The 16,764-nt window shown below is 40.8% G+C and overlaps 1 protein-coding gene across 4 annotated transcripts in view; it reads right to left on the bottom strand.

Moving 5' to 3' along the window:
- LOC122564389 (dyslexia-associated protein KIAA0319-like) overlaps window positions 1-16,247 on the bottom strand; it is a 111,921-nt gene extending 95,674 nt beyond the window's left edge. The window contains exons 1-3 of one of the 4 annotated variants that reach the window (XM_043719176.2): window positions 16,087-16,247; window positions 9,924-10,083; window positions 573-1,342 (exon numbers count right to left, since the gene is read on the bottom strand). In XM_043719176.2, coding sequence (XP_043575111.2) covers window positions 573-1,342; window positions 9,924-9,975 — 822 coding nt within the window. In that variant the 5' untranslated portion in view covers window positions 9,976-10,083; window positions 16,087-16,247. Of the gene's footprint in view, window positions 1-572; window positions 1,343-9,923; window positions 10,084-15,395; window positions 15,921-15,965 lie in introns of those variants that run through there. The other 3 variants (XM_087978601.1, XM_043719175.2, XM_043719177.2) reach the window with 3 other exon arrangements.
- Window positions 16,248-16,764: the final 517 nt, after the last annotated feature.

Genomic DNA, 16,764 nt, shown 5'->3' with positions numbered 1-16,764 from the left:
CTCTTTTCGTTTTATTACCATGCTGTGGGGAACAGTTAGCTGTCCCCTGGACACTTACCCAAACAGGTGACTGAGGTCAGGAGCTCAGTGAAGACATGAGGCCATGATTCTGTTTTCTCAACTGCATCATGCCACATATATCCAATGGAGAGAATGTTAATTTTCCAGTATTAGACTGCTGTCCACCGTGTAAGTACCACTATCATCGCAATCCAGTTTCAAATTACTACAGCAACAATTTGGAACTGGAGCCACAATTGTCAGAGCACTTTAATGCTTCTAACATTTTTTTTAAGCAAGTTCCGGGAAGGCCCACTTGAAGTAATTGAAACAAAATAAGCAGGAGCAATAGGAAGAATTATTGCTCTTTCAAGACCACATACCTAGCCAACCAACCTATCCTCAAATTTTAATCTATACCCTAGCAATTTTGTCTTGGATCCAGCAGTATCTCTGCTATGAAATTATCTCTGCTATGGCTCTTGCACAACATTAAAACTCAATGAAGGAGGAATGAAGTCAAATTGCCAAAGAAGAATTACATAAAACAACAGAAAACTATTTAGAAATACCTCTTGGACACTGGTTCTGTTTTCATTGAACTTTTGTAGTAGTTTTCCTTTGCTCACTCTCTCCAAAGGGACTAATTTCATAACATTGTTCACCTCTTGCTTTGTTTCATCACTCCATTCTTCCTGCCGAGATTCATTAACTGGGAAACTCACATTTAGAGGGGCTCTGCTTTGAATTCCAGCATCCTCCTCTTCAACACCGACCCCACTTGCCTTCACTGAAGACACATCAGCATCATATTTAAAATCCCACAGTGGCCAGGGCTGTGAGCCTTGCATTTGCCCTTGACCCTTGCTGGAAATTTCTGAATTCCCAAAAGTAGCGGCGGGTATTTCTTTGTAGTCCTTTATGGAGTTCTTCGCAATAGAGCCATCAAGGGTCAAGTCTTCACCATAAAGATCTTGCAGATTAATAGTCCCCTCAGTTGGCACCGAGTCCCTTTGCTTCCCCATGGAATGCCCTTTGCCTTTATGATAGGCATCTTGTAAGCTTGGCTTCTGAGCTGGTGACCGCTGCACAAAACTTAAGTAAGATTCCACAGCACTGGTCATTTTTGGCTCACACTCATCCCTGTGTTGACAATTTATAATGTAACAGCGACCCTCAAACATCCATGCCAAGTCACAGTCAGTAAAGTCACAACACGCCGATATACATTCCGACATTGATACTGCTGGAGGAACCCGCAGGATTTTGGTTGTCTTCAGGTTGGGAGAAACGATAGCATCCAGATACTGAGCTGTTTCATGGCAGTAATCTGAAACAGCACCTGTAAAAACATTACCAACCACAATTAAAATTACAGACTTAAAAATTTACAGGCATTTGGCAACATAAGAGCTGCTTCACTACAGTAAATAAAAGCAAATCACTGTGGATGCTGGAATCTGAAACCAAAAGAAAAAATGCTGGAAAATCTCAGCAGGTCTGGCAGCATCTGTAAGGAGAGAAAAGAGCTGACATTTCAAGTCTAACTGACCCTTTGTCAAAGCTAAAAAAAGGAGATATAGAGAGGTATTTATACTAGGTTGAGAGAAGGTGAGTCATGGCTCCAAAAGCAAAGGTAGCAATAAAGAGGTTATAGTGACAGTGCATAGAGAGTTTATAGGGAGATTAGGAGCTGTGAATGACCAAGGCTGAAGCCAGTGCTATGTGACAAAATATGTGGGGGATAGGGGGGATGGGTGAAGCAGAGGCAAAATGGAAAACAGGGGAGAAGGGTAGCAAAGGGGGAAGAGGAGAGGAAAAATGTTATGAGAGAGTGGGGAGCGAGAGAAAGAGAGACAATCAAGAAAGAAGAGGTACAGAACAGTGAAAAAAATATATAAAAAAACATAAATAAAATAAATGAAATAAAATTAAAATAAAATAAAATTACTGCTTTACTACTGTGTTCTCATGGAGAACATGTCTGATGTCCTAACGCTAGGATTACATTTAGGGGGATGATTTTGCAGGATGATTTTGTAGCTAATTTTCCAGCTGTGCACTCCTAGCAATGAAAGAACAAACTCCCATCCCTATGGCGTGCTTTTTAATGTCAGGACAGCTAAATAAATACCTTTAGTAATGCACAAATACAGGAATCATACAGCAAAGGTTCCCGACAACATTATCAAGACGAGAACCAGATATCCTGCTTTAAAGATGTTGCGTAAGGAATCAATATTATAAGAAAACTAGGGAGAATTGGCCATTTTTTTTCTTTCCATCCTCATCAGGCAAATTGAGTATACCATCGAAAAGACCTCAAATATTACAGCATTTCCTCAGTAGCACAACCTGTCTCAAGGTTCTGGAGTATGACTTAAAGTTACAACCTTCTGATACTGGGGCAGGTACACAGGAATATTGCCTGCTTGCAATTTTTGGAAATTTGAAAATATCTTGCACAGAATTTTCTGGACACTAACTTCTTGAGTTTACATGTGACTTCTTCAATGTGCTCTCAATTTCTTTTCCTTTTTTTTAAAAAATCTTCACTAAGTAATTCCTTCATCATTTAAGTAAAAAAGATTTGTTTTTAAACTTGTCATCCAAATTCATCCTACTGTTCCAATTTATTTTATTTACTCTGGAGATCACAGCTAGGTTCACTAGTATTTCACTGTGTTTTATATAATGTCAGAATGACTCGAGACTGACAATCTTTGGATTTTGTTCATTTCAACGTATTATTTGATATTGCAACCACTTCTCTACAGTGAAATGTCACACCCAACTCACATCAAATGATAATATAACTTTGCAATCATGTTTCCTATACTCAAACACATATCATTTCCTGACATTTTATATTCATAAATCATTTAAGAATCATCTTCCTAATCAGTAAATCTTTATTAGTCAATTCAGATTTTATCCCTTCCTTGGGTCTTTAGCTTTGTGACTGTGATCATTACAGTATTTATAAGTATTGAATGCAAACAGCAGGGGACCCAACTGGAAGCTAAGTATTCTGGCTGTCCATTCAGTTGTACATATTAAAATCAATATTTTCTCCCATTATTAAATTGCTGATTTATTGTCAAATTTAATCCCTAGATCTGTGTCAGACATGGAACAATACAAGCATTGGAATCAGAGAGTTGTTGATCAAGCCCCACTGCAGAGAACTGAACGTACAATCTAGGTTGAAGCCCTAGTGAAGTCCTAAGAGTACTGTGCACAACTGGAAATGCTGTCTTTCAGATGAGACATTAAATCAAGGTCCAATTTAACTTTTCAGGTACTACATAACTATGTCAAACAGCACAGAGATTTCCCCCAGATGTCTGAGTCAATGTTGATCTTTCAAACATACTACTCTAATAGATTATTTCACTATTATCTCAAGGTTGTTTCTGGTGACTTGCTGCACACAATTGACTACTGTACTTCCTAGACCTCCTGTATTTCTATATTAAACTATACTTCATACAAGCACTTCATTGACTAAGAAATGTTTTTGGGCATCCTAAGGTCTTAAAAGTTGCTATAAAAATGCTGGCTCTTTTTTGCTTTAATCTCAAGAGTTTCTAAATAAGACATCATAGTCAATATTTTTTAAGAAACCGAGAGTTTGGGATGTTGAATTTCCTTGGGTTGCATTCTGTATTTGAAAATGCAATGATGCAGCATTCCTGCCTGCACACGTTAATATCCCTGACCCCAGGAAATGAGACTAGGAAGTATCTAATTATTTTAGATGGGCAGTTGCTGAGGTCATTTAGATTAATGTTGGAACACAATGTGGAGGGAAGGAAAGAACACCATTGTGGGTCAATTCATGTAATGTAGCTTATCAGGCAATGTTGGGCAAAGAGTGTGGGGAAAAAATAAATCTGTTCTACAATTAACCACATAAGTAGGCACTGGATCAGGGAAACTGACCAGTTAAAATTGCAACTCACTCTACTCACCTATCGCCAAAAACTTTGTGTGCCCTTCACAACTTCAATATCCACACTAAATAAACTTTAGCTATCTCTATCCTTTCTTGCAATCATGTCCCACTTGCTGCACCTCTCCAGCATCCACTCCTCCTCTAAGATGCCTTGCCACTACCTTTTGAAACCCAATGCTTTGACCAACCTTTTGGTCACACTGCTTGTGCTCTCCTTTTGCTCAGTTTTGTATTTTTGTTCTTACACTAGACTTTTTTTCCTGTGTTAAAGGCAACAAATAATGCAAATTGCTTTGCGTGTAACACCTACACTTACACAATATGATTCCAACCTCCCGAAAAAAATCACCTAAAAATTAAGCAATGACAATTAAATGACACTTTTAAATCTAATTCAAATCATCTGGCAATTTGGGTAAAGCAATTTGGCATTAGTAGCAGCAGATTGTATAGGAAACTCGATTATGTTTTTCATGGTATGTCTAATAACATCTCCAGATGGTTGAACACAGATTTTTTTTCTGCACTGGAGCAGTCACTGCTGATGAGAATCTCACAAATAGTGAAAAGAAGCAACACAAAAGCTAATGGCATTGGTAAAGCAATATTTCTTGTACATATTGTGTGGATATTCTTCTGAGCAGCAAAACTGAAATTTACCACTGACTGCCCCCAAAAAAATTGTCTGCATCTTGGCAGTCAACAGTAGTGAAAACCACCCTTTGTTGGGACAATCAATATGGGCTTCCAGCTGACACACTGCCAACGAGACCACACCTTCTTCAAAATTGATGACTTGAAGATACATAGAGATCAATCTTCAGCTCAATGACCAGTGAAGAAACTTTAAATGATTTTTAATATTTTATAACAGTTAGGGCAACTTATTTTAAACAGTTATAAATACTGCAATACTCCTTTTAAGGTTTTTAAATTGGCCAAGGCCTACTCGTCAAATATAATTAGCTCCTGGCTCCCTCGCATTAACACCTCCCCACCACTAGCTCCTTTCCACCCATCCATCTGACTTTACAATACCTGGAAATTAAAATTCCCACTCGTAAGATGTTAAGCAGGAGTAATGATGTTGCTATGCAATAATCTTTGAAAACGAACAATCCCTTCCTACTATGAGTGGATACAAGGCAGGATTTAATTAGTTGGTTTCAGTATTCCTTCAATAAACATGTGTTCATATGCTTTTGTTTGCTAAATAAATTGAGAACTGCCAGTCTTTATTTGATTAACAGTATGCATAACATCTTCATGGGCCATGATCCTCTTCAAAAGAAATCAATAGACTAAACATTTAGCCATTTCTATGATTATGAATGTTAACAAATATCAAGTTTATTAAAATAAATATAGATAGGTATAATTATGGATATGGTGGACAGTGTTTGTTGCTGTATTAGTAATCAAGAAGGATCAATTAATAATCCAGAGAACGGGAGTTCAAATCCTATCAGGGTAGTTAGTTTTAAAAAGCATGGCACATGCAGGTACAGTGGCTCAGTAGTTAGCACTGCTGCCTCACAGCGCTAGGGGCCCAGGTTCAATTCTACCTTTAGGTGGCCTGTGTGAAGTTGCACATTCTCCCCATGTCTGTGTGGGTTTTCTCTGGGTGCACTGGTTTCCTTCCACAGTCCAAAGATGTACAGATTAGCTGAACTGGCCACACTAAATTGCTGATAGTGTCTACGGAGTGCAGGCTAGATGGATTAACCATGGTAAGTGCAGGGTTACAAGGGTAGGGTAGGGGAGTGGGTGTGGGCAGGATGCTCTTTGGAGGGTCCATGTGGGATGCATGGGCCAAATGGCCTGCTTCTACACTATAGGCATTCTATGATTTTAAATGTCTGGAGGTAAGAATCTGACATTGATAACAGCAACTACAAAGTAGTCAACATTCTCCAACTGCGTCACTAATGTTCTTTATCCTCACATATCTGGCTTATAAATGACTCCAGTTCCACACTAATACTGTTGACTCTTTCCTGTCCTCTGACCTTAGCACTCAGTGAGCCACCCTCATGTCAAGGTCAATTAAGCAGGAGTTGTATTTGCCAACTTTGCCAGCAAAGCCACATCCCAAACATGAATGAAAGAAACATGTATGCAATAATCTACTGGTTGTGTTTCCTTTCTATTCTTAACTCTTCAAAATAATGCAAAGGAACAGTGTTATATTTAAAAACTTCACACAATCTGGCAGCTTGATATTTGTACTGACTGTATTTGACTGCGTACTTAGAATATCAGACATTCTGGTCACAAAGCAGTCTCTCAATTATGCATGTTGAAAACAAAAAAAAACTGGCATTTTATCTGGGCTGTCAGAGTTCATATATCATGCAAGCTGATAAAGAGTGCCAGAATTGGTTATCAGTTTTATATCTTCCTCTATCATTGTGATTCAGTTTAGTTCAATCCAATACCATGTAAGCGGTACGCATAAGAGCTATCACAAAGATGGCAAGCTCACCACTCCACATCATCTAAAAACAGTGAAAGCATGATCATCAATCCCATCAAAGAAGGTTAAAAATAACTTGACAAGTGGTCCAAGGAAGTGAACAACCCTAAATTATGTGAATTTGTCTGTGGCATGCTGAAGGGTTGAGAACACAATGTGTAAACAGGGATTGTAGGGTCTAAAATTATAGAGCTTATCAGAAGGTTCCACAGGCTCACACTGCTATCTTAGACAGAATGGGCCAAGCAACCTCCTTTAATGAATCTAACCAGAACATCAATTTGAACCAGTGTTGCATCTGATAATCTGCTCTCTTTAGATAGATCTGTGATAGTCAAATAATTATATGTAAGTGAAGGCGGACTAGCTACTCTCATAATGTGGATTGTTTTCATGAACTGGAAAGAGAATAAACCTATCATATCAGACACCTATCAACGAGACTGAACATCACTATTTTCCAAACATAATTTCAATGGTGTCAAAATAAAAAGTGTGTTTGCTTTCAAGCTGAGTCAGATCGCACAGTAGCAGAGAGTCAGATCGCACAGTAGCAGAGAGTCAGATCGCAGAGTAGCAGAGAGTCAGATCGCAGAGTAGCAGAGAGTCAGATCGCAGAGTAGCAGAGAGTCAGATCGCAGAGTAGCAGAGAGTCAGATCGCAGAGTAGCAGAGAGTCAGATCGCAGAGTAGCAGAGAGTCAGATCGCAGAGTAGCAGAGTCAGATCGCAGAGTAGCAGAGTCAGATCGCAGAGTAGCAGGCCTTGAGGTAACGGGTTCATCTAAAGCTAGTGCAAAGTTAAGTCATTATATTTCACAGAAAATTAAAACTGTGGAATAAGGAAAAGGTGTCTATTTTGCCAAAACACAAAAAAAAAACCTTTTAAAACTTTTCCTGTCATTTTCAAGCAGCTTTAGTGATGCCATTGTAAATATGCTTAAATAGCATGTGATGATTTAAATATGTGCATATTTAATAGTAGTAATCACATCTCTATTTGCCAATTCTAAATGCACTTCATACATGTCATTCGATGGGACTTCAAACTGGACCACAATATAGGGTGATATACACTTGACAAACAAACCATACCTTTTTGTCTCATATCAGAGTTATCACACCACACCAATTCAACTCAGTGCAGTTTATCATCTGTAAACAGACCAATGGTCTTGCACTAATAGTGTTTTACAGTTTTTTTTAAAAAGGAGAAAGTGTTGAGAGTGTGGTGCTCGAAAAGCACAACAGGTCAGGCAGCATCCGAGGAGCTGGAGAATCGATGTTTTGGGCATAAGCCCTTCATTAGGAAGGAGGCTTGTGGATCGAAGCTGAGAGATAAATGGGAGAGGGGGTAGGATTGGGGGGGGAGCTGGGAAAGTGATGGGTGGTTGAAGGTGAGGGAGAAGATGATAGGTCAGAGGGGGGAAGTGATGGACAGGTCCAGAGGGCAGTGCCGAGTTGGAGGCTTGGGATTGCGATAATGTGGGGGTGTAGGGAAGTGAGGAAGATATTGAAATCCACATTTATCCCGTGTGGTTGCAGGGTCCCAAGGCGGAATATGAAGCGTTCTTCCTCCAGCCGTCAGGTGGTAAGAGTTTGGCGGTGGAGGAGACCCAGGACTTGCATGTCCTTGACCGAGTGGGAGGGGGAGTTGAAGTGTTCAGCAACGGGGCAGTGGGGTTGGTGGGTGCGGGTGTCCCAGAGATGTCCTCTGAAACGATCTGCAAGAAGGTGTCCTGTTTCCCCGATGTAGAGGAGACCACACTGGGTGCAATGGATGCACTAGATGACATTGGTAGAGGTACAGGTAAATTTCTGATTGATGTGGAAGGATCCCTTAGGACCTTGGATGGATGTGAGGGGAGTGGTATGTTGCACAGGTTTTGCACTTCCTGTGGAGGAGGGGAAAGAGGCCAGGAGTGGGGTGTGGGCTGGTGAGGGGTGTGGACCTGACGAGGGAGTCACAAAGGGAATGGTCTTTTCGGAATGCTGATAGGAGTGGGGAGGGAAATATATCTTGGGTGGTGGGGTCCATTTGGAGGTGACAGAAGTGGCAGAGGATGATACATTGTATGCGGAGGTTGGGGGGGGTGGAAGGTGAGGTCCAGGAAGTTCTGTTCTTGTTGTTTTGAGAGGGGTGGGGTTCAAGGGCAGTGGTGCGTGAAGTGGAGGAGATGCGCTGGAGGGCATCGTCAACCATGTGGGAAGGAAAGTTGCGATCGAGGAAGGAGGCGGCCACCTAGGACTTTGATGTGGAATTGGTCATCCTGGGAACAGACGTGGCATAGGCAGAGGAATTGGGAATAAGGGATTGCATTTTTACAGGAGGTAGGGTGGGAGGAGGTGTAGTCTAGGTAGCTATGGGAGTCAGTGGGCTTGTAGTACATATCTGTGGTTAGTCGGTCGTCAGAGACAGTGATGGGGGGGGGGGGAATATCATTGGTAGAAGAAGGGAAGGGAGGTGTCCGAGATGGCCCAGATGGATTTGAGGTCAGGGTGGAAGGTGTTAGTAAATCAGGATGCTTATGTAGTAATTATCTGTGCCTCATAAACCAGGAAGGTTCCAGATTAAATTACCCTTCCTTTTCTAAGTTAATTGATCTCATTGCCATGGCAACATTAGTGATGCTGCATTTCACCTCAGCACCCTTGCGTTAGGAAGGTGGAAAAACAGCGTTGTTTACCTATGTCCCTTGTAGAGAGTGATAGCATGTGGAAGCTGGATAAGGACTAGTTTAGATATTTTCTCATCATGCTTAGCTATAATAGGCTCTGCAATCAAGCCTGACACTGCCAAGATCCACACATAAAAGATGGACATTCGAAACAGGTATCAAAGGGTGACCAATGGCCAAAGCACAACAGGTTATACAGTGCCCACAAATCAGTGGCCCAAAGTGGAGGAGGTGCTTTTGGGAATTGAGGTGGATGAGTAATTAATGAAAGGTCACAGATTTAATAAAATTGACAAAGAACCGGTGGCTTAATGATCTTTTTTATGCTGTAAATGTTATCATTGGGAAGGAGAAGAAAAATGACTGAAAAACTGATGAAGTTAATTAAACAAGCCAGCAATCAGAGATGAGACAGCACAGCTGTTTCTGTATTTGGATGTATTAACAAACAGCCCTTATTTGCAAAGAACAATAGCTGAGCTTAGAAACAAACCGAGCACTGAATTACTGGTTTGATGTAAACAATCCGCATCAATCTTCAACCTATCTTCAAAAATATAACAGAATCAGTAAAATAATAATTAAGAAATAACTTCCTGGGAAAAATAACAAGAAAATAAACCAATCCATTGCAAAAAGCAAAGTACTACAAATGTTGTAAATTTTAAATTTCAAATCAAAACAAAAGCTCAGACAAAAGGTCATCAACTTGAAACCTAAACTCTCCTTTCCCTCTCGACAGATACTGCCTGACAAGTTGAACGTTTCCAGCATTTTTCATATTTTAAACCAATCCATTACTTCAATAACGTACCTGTTATGGTGCATAGCAATATAGCACTGAGGCAAAATGGTAAGTGGGTCATTTTCACAGCGGCAAGCCCCACACAAGTTCCAAAGCAACATTGATCTGTGCCGGTTATAACTGCGTATATACTTTTCTTTATCTTCTTTCAATGGCAATTTTGGAAACACTAGAATCAATGACACATGAAAGTCATCAGCCCAAAGATGCAAAGCACAAATTAATAAGATCAACACCGACAATGTTTGTATTACTATATATAAACGACTGAACAATCACTTTGCTGAGGATTACCATGCAGTTCGAAATGTTGAAAGACATAGTGAATGGCACTTTATCCCATGTAATGGTCTATAACTAAGAACATAGGTTTCTTTCACTAACTGCATTCCAGGCTTTTATTTTTGTTGTTGTTAGAATGTGGGCATCACTGGCTAGGTTAATTGCCATTGAGATCATGAACCATCCTTTTGTACCACTGCACTACGAGTAGAGGAGCTCCAGGATTTTGATCAATTGAGAATAAAAGAGCAACAATAAATTTCAAAGTTCAGGTGTTATGGAATTTTGCGGAGAGACGTGGAGGTGATGGTCTTCTGATATCCCTGCTCCTTTCATCAGTTAGATGTTATAAATGGCAGTGCTGCTTCTCTATCCAAAGGCACTTCCAAAACATGCCACAGCGCTGCTTCTTCATATGATGAAGGCATATCATGCAAACATATCACTCTTTTGTCCTACAAATCTATTTAAGAAGTAAAAAATTAAGATACACTGCATTGCACAAGTTAATTTGCGCATTTTCAAGTTAGGTTTTCAAGGGCATGTGTCTACAACTGTACTACAAACTGCCCTAAATTTAGTATGGTTTGGTAATTTTTCACAAATATGCAATTGGCAGTTATCGTTGGAATAAAAAAAGGACTCTTTAGTTGGGTAAACTATAAAATTTACTTGATTAGGAATCACCAAGTGTACAAGAATGCCTGAATTGCAAAATTTTCCATTCCCCTCATCTTGTATCCTTCCCTATATGATCAGCAAAAAACTATGCATAGTAAAAGAAACATACAATTCAGAACCTAAATAACCTCTCTCCTTCCTCCACATCATGTAATACTAAGCATTTCATGCTTAGCAGTATTATTGCTTCATGTGCTGATGGCAACTGCCATGGTTAAGATCACAAATGTTAAAAATAACAAACAACAAATATAGAGACTGTCAGTTTATGAGCAGGTAAAATGGAAACATTTCGTCCCCTGTCTAGGTGACATCCTCAGTGCTTGGGAGCCTCCTGTGAAGCGCTTCTGTGGTGTTTCCTCCGGCATTTATAGTGGCCTGTCCCTGCCGCTTCCGGTTGTCAGTTTCAGCTGTCCGCTGTAGTGGCCGGTATATTGGGTCCAGGTCGATGTGTTTGTTGATGGAGTTTGTGGATGAGTGCCATGCTTCTAGGAATTCCCTGGCTGTTCTTTGTTTCGCTTGCCCTATAATGGTAGTGTTGTCCCAGTCAAATTCATGTTGCTTGTCGTCTATGTGTGGCTACTAGGGATAGCTGGTCGTGTCGTTTCGTGGCTAGTTGATGTCAACTAGCCACGAAACGACACGACCAGCTATCCCTAGAAGCCACACACGTAGACGACAAGCAACATGAATTTGACTGGGACAACACTACCATTATAGGACAAGCGAAACAAAGAACAGCCAGGGAATTCCTAGAAGCATGGCACTCATCCACAAACTCCATCAACAAACACATCGACCTGGACCCAATATACCGGCCACTACAGCGGACAGCTGAAACTGACAACCGGAAGCGGCAGGGACAGGCCACTATAAATGCCGGAGGAAACACCACAGAAGCGCTTCACAGGAGGCTCCCAAGCACTGAGGATATCACCTAGACAGGGTACGAAACGTTTGCGACAAAAACTTCCAGCTCGGCGAACAGAACCACAGCAACGAGCACCCGAGCTACAAATCTTCTCACAAACTTTGAAGGTAAAATGGAGTAACGTGGGAGGAGAGCCATGGTGGGTGGCTTATTTCCTGTCGAGGCAAACATGCACAGGTCAGCCTCCTAAGTATTTTCTAATCAATCTGATCAGAGGTGTTATTTCACATTTCTAGAGCAGGCAAGACTTGAACCAGGCCTCCAGGCTCAGAGATACTACCACTGCATCACAACCCTCCAAGTTGACTTACTAGGAAGGAAGTTCCAAATGTTCACACCTGTAAACAAGTGAAGCCACCTGTTTTATTTGCTCTGAAATTAATCCATTATGAAAATTGGCTGGTTTCAATTTTCAAGAAAGTCAAGATAGTCTGTCCCCTTAAATTCTCATGGCACTGAAGCCAGAGATGGATATGAGTTAGATACAACACAGATTAACAGTGGCCAAATTTGGATGAACACATGACAAGCAATCTTTCTGAGAAGAAGGTAAGGGAGGCAGAGACATGCTTTTTGTTTGTTCAAAAAATATTGTACCACTCCAGATTATTCAGCAACAACCATAAAATGCACATATAAACAACAGTGGAGGATAGGATCTGGCTTGGCAAATGATGATCCACTTGGCCCCACTAAGATTCATCACATTACATCACACTCATGTAAAACTGTCTATTGAAGGATGTTGCCAGGGTTGGAGGATTTGAGCTATAGGGAGAGGTTGAATAGGCTAGGGCTGTTTTCCCTAAAGCGTCGGAGGCTGAGGGTTGGCGTCATAGAGGTTTATAAAATCATGCGGGGCATGGATAGATTAAATAGACAAAGTCTCTTCCCTAGGGTGGGGGAAGTCCAGAACTAGAGAGCATAGGTTTAGGGTGAGAGGGGAAAGATATAAAAGAGACCTAAGGGGCAACTTTTTCCTGCAGAGAGTGGTAGGTGTATGGAATAAGCTGCCAGAGGGAGTGGTGGAGGCTAGTACAATTGCAATATCTAAAAGGCATTTGGATGGGCATATGAATAGGAAGGATGGAGGGATATGGGCTGGGTGCTGGTAGGTGGGACTAGATTGGATTGGGATATCTGGTTGGCATGGACACGCTGGACCGAAGAGTCTGTTTCCGTTCTGTACATCTCTATGACTATGACTGTATGAGTATGAGTCCATGGGAAATTGATGCCTGCTTAACAAAATACTAGCAGCAGTCAATGCTTTCAGAAGAGAAAGAGATGAAAAAAAGGGCAGAAAACATCAATACATGTTTACATAACGCATGTTCATACCAATCATCTTCAACGGTGCTTAGTGAGATTATGTCACCTCACAACTCACTAATCCAATTGCTAACTTCACATATAAGCAGGCTATATCATCCACAAGCAGTCCAATTGATAGCTTTTCTCAGTGGCAGCACTCTCTCCCTGGAGTCAGAAGCTCATAGGTTCTAGTCCCACTCCAGACTGGATGAATATATATTCTAGGTTAACTTCATTGCAGGAGCAAGTTAACACATACTATTGAGATACCTCCAAATGAAAGAATAAACCAAGTACCAGGTGAACGTTAAGGAGTTTAAAGAATTATTTGAAGATCAGTTGGGGAAATTATCCTAATTTTCTCCACAATAGTCATCCCTAACCAATACTATCAAAGCAGATTAACTGCTCATTTATCTCACTGGCGCTTGTGGGACTTTTTATGCGGTTTCATTTATCTCCAATGATGATATTTCAAACTGATTAATTGACTGTGAAACAGTATTGGATAAAACACAGGCTTAAAAGTTGCTATGCAACTACATTGCCGTGACTTTTGTGGTGCAATGGTGTTATCCCTGGCAAGAAGGTCTGTCCTAAAGTCTCTGGAGATATGAAAAAACATATCTAAATAGGTTGATTAAAACGACTAAGTTGCTTGTTTCTTTATAAAACCATAAGTTATCGGAGCAGAATTAGGGCATTCAGCCCACCGAGTCTGCTCTACCATTCAATCATGACCGATATGTTTCTCAACCCTCATTCTCAAGTGGATTAACCCTTGATCCACTTACTAATTAAAAACCTATGTCTTAAATGCACTCAATGACTTGGTCTCCACAGTCCTCTGTGGCAATAAGTTCAACAGAGTCACCATCGTCTGGCTGAAGAAAGTCCTTCTTACCTCTTTTCTAGTTGACTTATGATTTTTTAAAATATACCTACATAAGTTTAATGTCCAGAAGTTGCTAGTACAAATAATCAAATCTATGATTTGTGGGCGTGATGAGGATACTTTTTATAGTATCCTCCAATGGTTCAATTTGTAAATGCGCAATGCAATGCTTTAGCAAGTGTCCATTGCAGCTTCATCCCAATTCCTGGCTAAATGAATGGACCTTGGTTGTTAGCTTGAAAATACCACAGGAATCATGATTCCTGCTTATGGAATACATTGTATCTGTGAAATGTGTGAAGATATCAGAAGAGGTTAGGAGTACACAGTTAATGATTACAGCTTGTTCTATTCAGTGTTGAATGGTTGTCTTTCTTCCTGGTTTCAGTTTGCAGATAAATAATGGGCATTTAAGTAATGTTGCGGGAGCGTATGATTCCCTGTTAAGTAGAATTTTATTATTCATTTGTGGGATGTGGGTATTGCTGGCTAGATCAGTATTTATTGCCTTTCGTTATCTGCCCTCAAGAGTATAGTGGAAAGATGCCTTCTTGAATTGCTTGGGGACTAAGCACACTGCAACAAAGGGAGTTCCAGGATTTTGATCCACTGGCAGTGAAGGAACAACAATATTGTTCCAATTCAAGAGGGACTTGGAAGGAAAGTTGTAGGTGATAAATTAAACAGAAGAATTAAAGAAAGTAAAATTGAGATAAAATGTATCAACCTGAGGAAAGTGAAATAGTCAATGGAATTTAAAAACCTGCAATTTTTCCCAATATCTCAGGGCTCTCCTCTTACCCTTCACCTATTCAACTGAGCTCCTAATAATAAACGATTGAGTATTCATAATTCATCACATTACACTGCTGGTAAAAACTCTTTCCAATAAGAACTCTGCATTTTCATGGACGTTAGGAAATATTTGAACAAACTGGCTCTTGAACAATAACCTTCAGGAGCAGACAATCAAAATAATAAAACATATCAGTCTTCAACCTGCAATCTTAGTTTTAATTTTACTCCATCCACAGGTGAAAGGTCACACTTAAAATGTTAACCTATTTCTCCTCACTCCACACAGCCCTGTCAGTTACCTCCAGAATTGTTATTTCTGAAATATGCGAGTTGTTATTTCGGATTTACAACACTTGTAATTTTGTTTACAAAACGGATCCCTACTGTGGTGGCTTTGTTATATTACTAAACCACACAATTCTAATTTGGTCTCCAGTGCCGTTTCTTAACTGGGCCCTTGACACTTAAATGTCAAAATAACGCGACTCCATCTTGCGTCAGAATCCCCTTCAAAATGTCAAAATACTTTCTTGCAGGTTCATGGTCTTATGTTGCGCTGGATGATTTGTTGATCCCTTACCTTGATTTTAAAATACGAGTGGCTGTTTATAATTGAATTACTCTTTTGATTAGTAGCGCTAGTTGAGTAACTTAACCAACACCACAATGTACACAGTGTGAATCTTCCCTTTCCTGGTCTATTTCGGGATGAATCTGATGGAAGAATCCACCGTACACCTTTACAGAGAGAAAAAAGCGGTGCTTTTCCACCAAGGGGTTTGCGTCCCTGCAGATTCCCTCGTCCGAGAAGTCAGTGTGGTTTATCAATCTGCAAAGCTTACAGGAAACCATGTTAGGATGAGCAGGATAAAGTCATCCTTGCACATCAGAACAGACTAACCAAGAATCGTCTCTGTACGCCTGCCCCCTGCCCAGGGATCTCCAGTTATATTGTATTCGACCAAGACAAATATGCTGACTTGGCACTTTAGCTCAAGCAGTCAATCCTTTCCAATCTGATCCATCGCCACGGTCATATATTTCGAAAATGCTCAATACATTGACTTTGCATTAACACGGCGTGAGTAGGAACGTTGTGGCTTCAAGGTTAATACGCGTACATGTTCCTAAGGAACTGTTTCTCTCGTACCTGCGTGGACAGCCGCTCTCAACACAGTATCTCCACGCAGCCAAGAGGGCGAGGTTTGAGTTCATCCCAACCTCCCCAGACAGCGCTTTTTAAAACAAAACCCCTTCTCTCCCCCACTCACAGTTCACTCAAACACGTAATGCCATTTCTGCCCCAAATGGCTTCAAATACTCGGCGGTTTGTATCCCGACACCAACCGACTCTGCCGAGAACCGCTTCCAAGAGAATCATCAATGCTGAAGGTGCCGGCCCACCGCATGATGTGAGCGCGTCGCGTCGCGTCGCGTCCCGTCCCCTCTGCTCCAATAACTGGATTCCTGTTGTAAGGTACCACATGTGATGCTGCTGGCTCCTGCTACTTGAAGAGATGTGATGTGGCGGCCGCTCCATGATCTAACTTCAGGTTAGCTACAGCGGACCTCTGGCTATTGTTCATAGCTGCCACCAAGTAATGTGATGCTCTCAGTACATTTCACTGTATTAAACAAATGTCACATCCTTGCATAATGAGTTAGCAGGTGATTTTATGACACAATAGGCGCTTTTTTTTTCCAAACTCGAGCCTGCACTTATGTTAAGGTAATGCCAAATTATGAGGCGGGAACACCCACAAAACATTCCTTATGAACCAATGGTGCATGAGAAATACCTTCTTTAGAATTAAAAGTTGGTGGGCGTTTAAGTTAATTTGGCAGGGGGTTGGCACACTAATTAGAGGTGCAAAAGGGGTGATGCACAGACAAGTATAGAAGAACCAAATCAATCTAGAAGGCAAAACAAGTACAATCAAGTTAAAGCA

Source organism: Chiloscyllium plagiosum, unplaced genomic scaffold, assembly GCF_037043375.1.
Source record: "Chiloscyllium plagiosum isolate Xiang-an unplaced genomic scaffold, Cpla_swu_hap1 HiC_scaffold_34, whole genome shotgun sequence".
NCBI lineage: Eukaryota > Metazoa > Chordata > Chondrichthyes > Orectolobiformes > Hemiscylliidae > Chiloscyllium > Chiloscyllium plagiosum.
The sequence above is the reverse complement of the archived record's forward strand: the minus strand, read 5'-3'. Positions and strand labels throughout refer to the sequence as shown.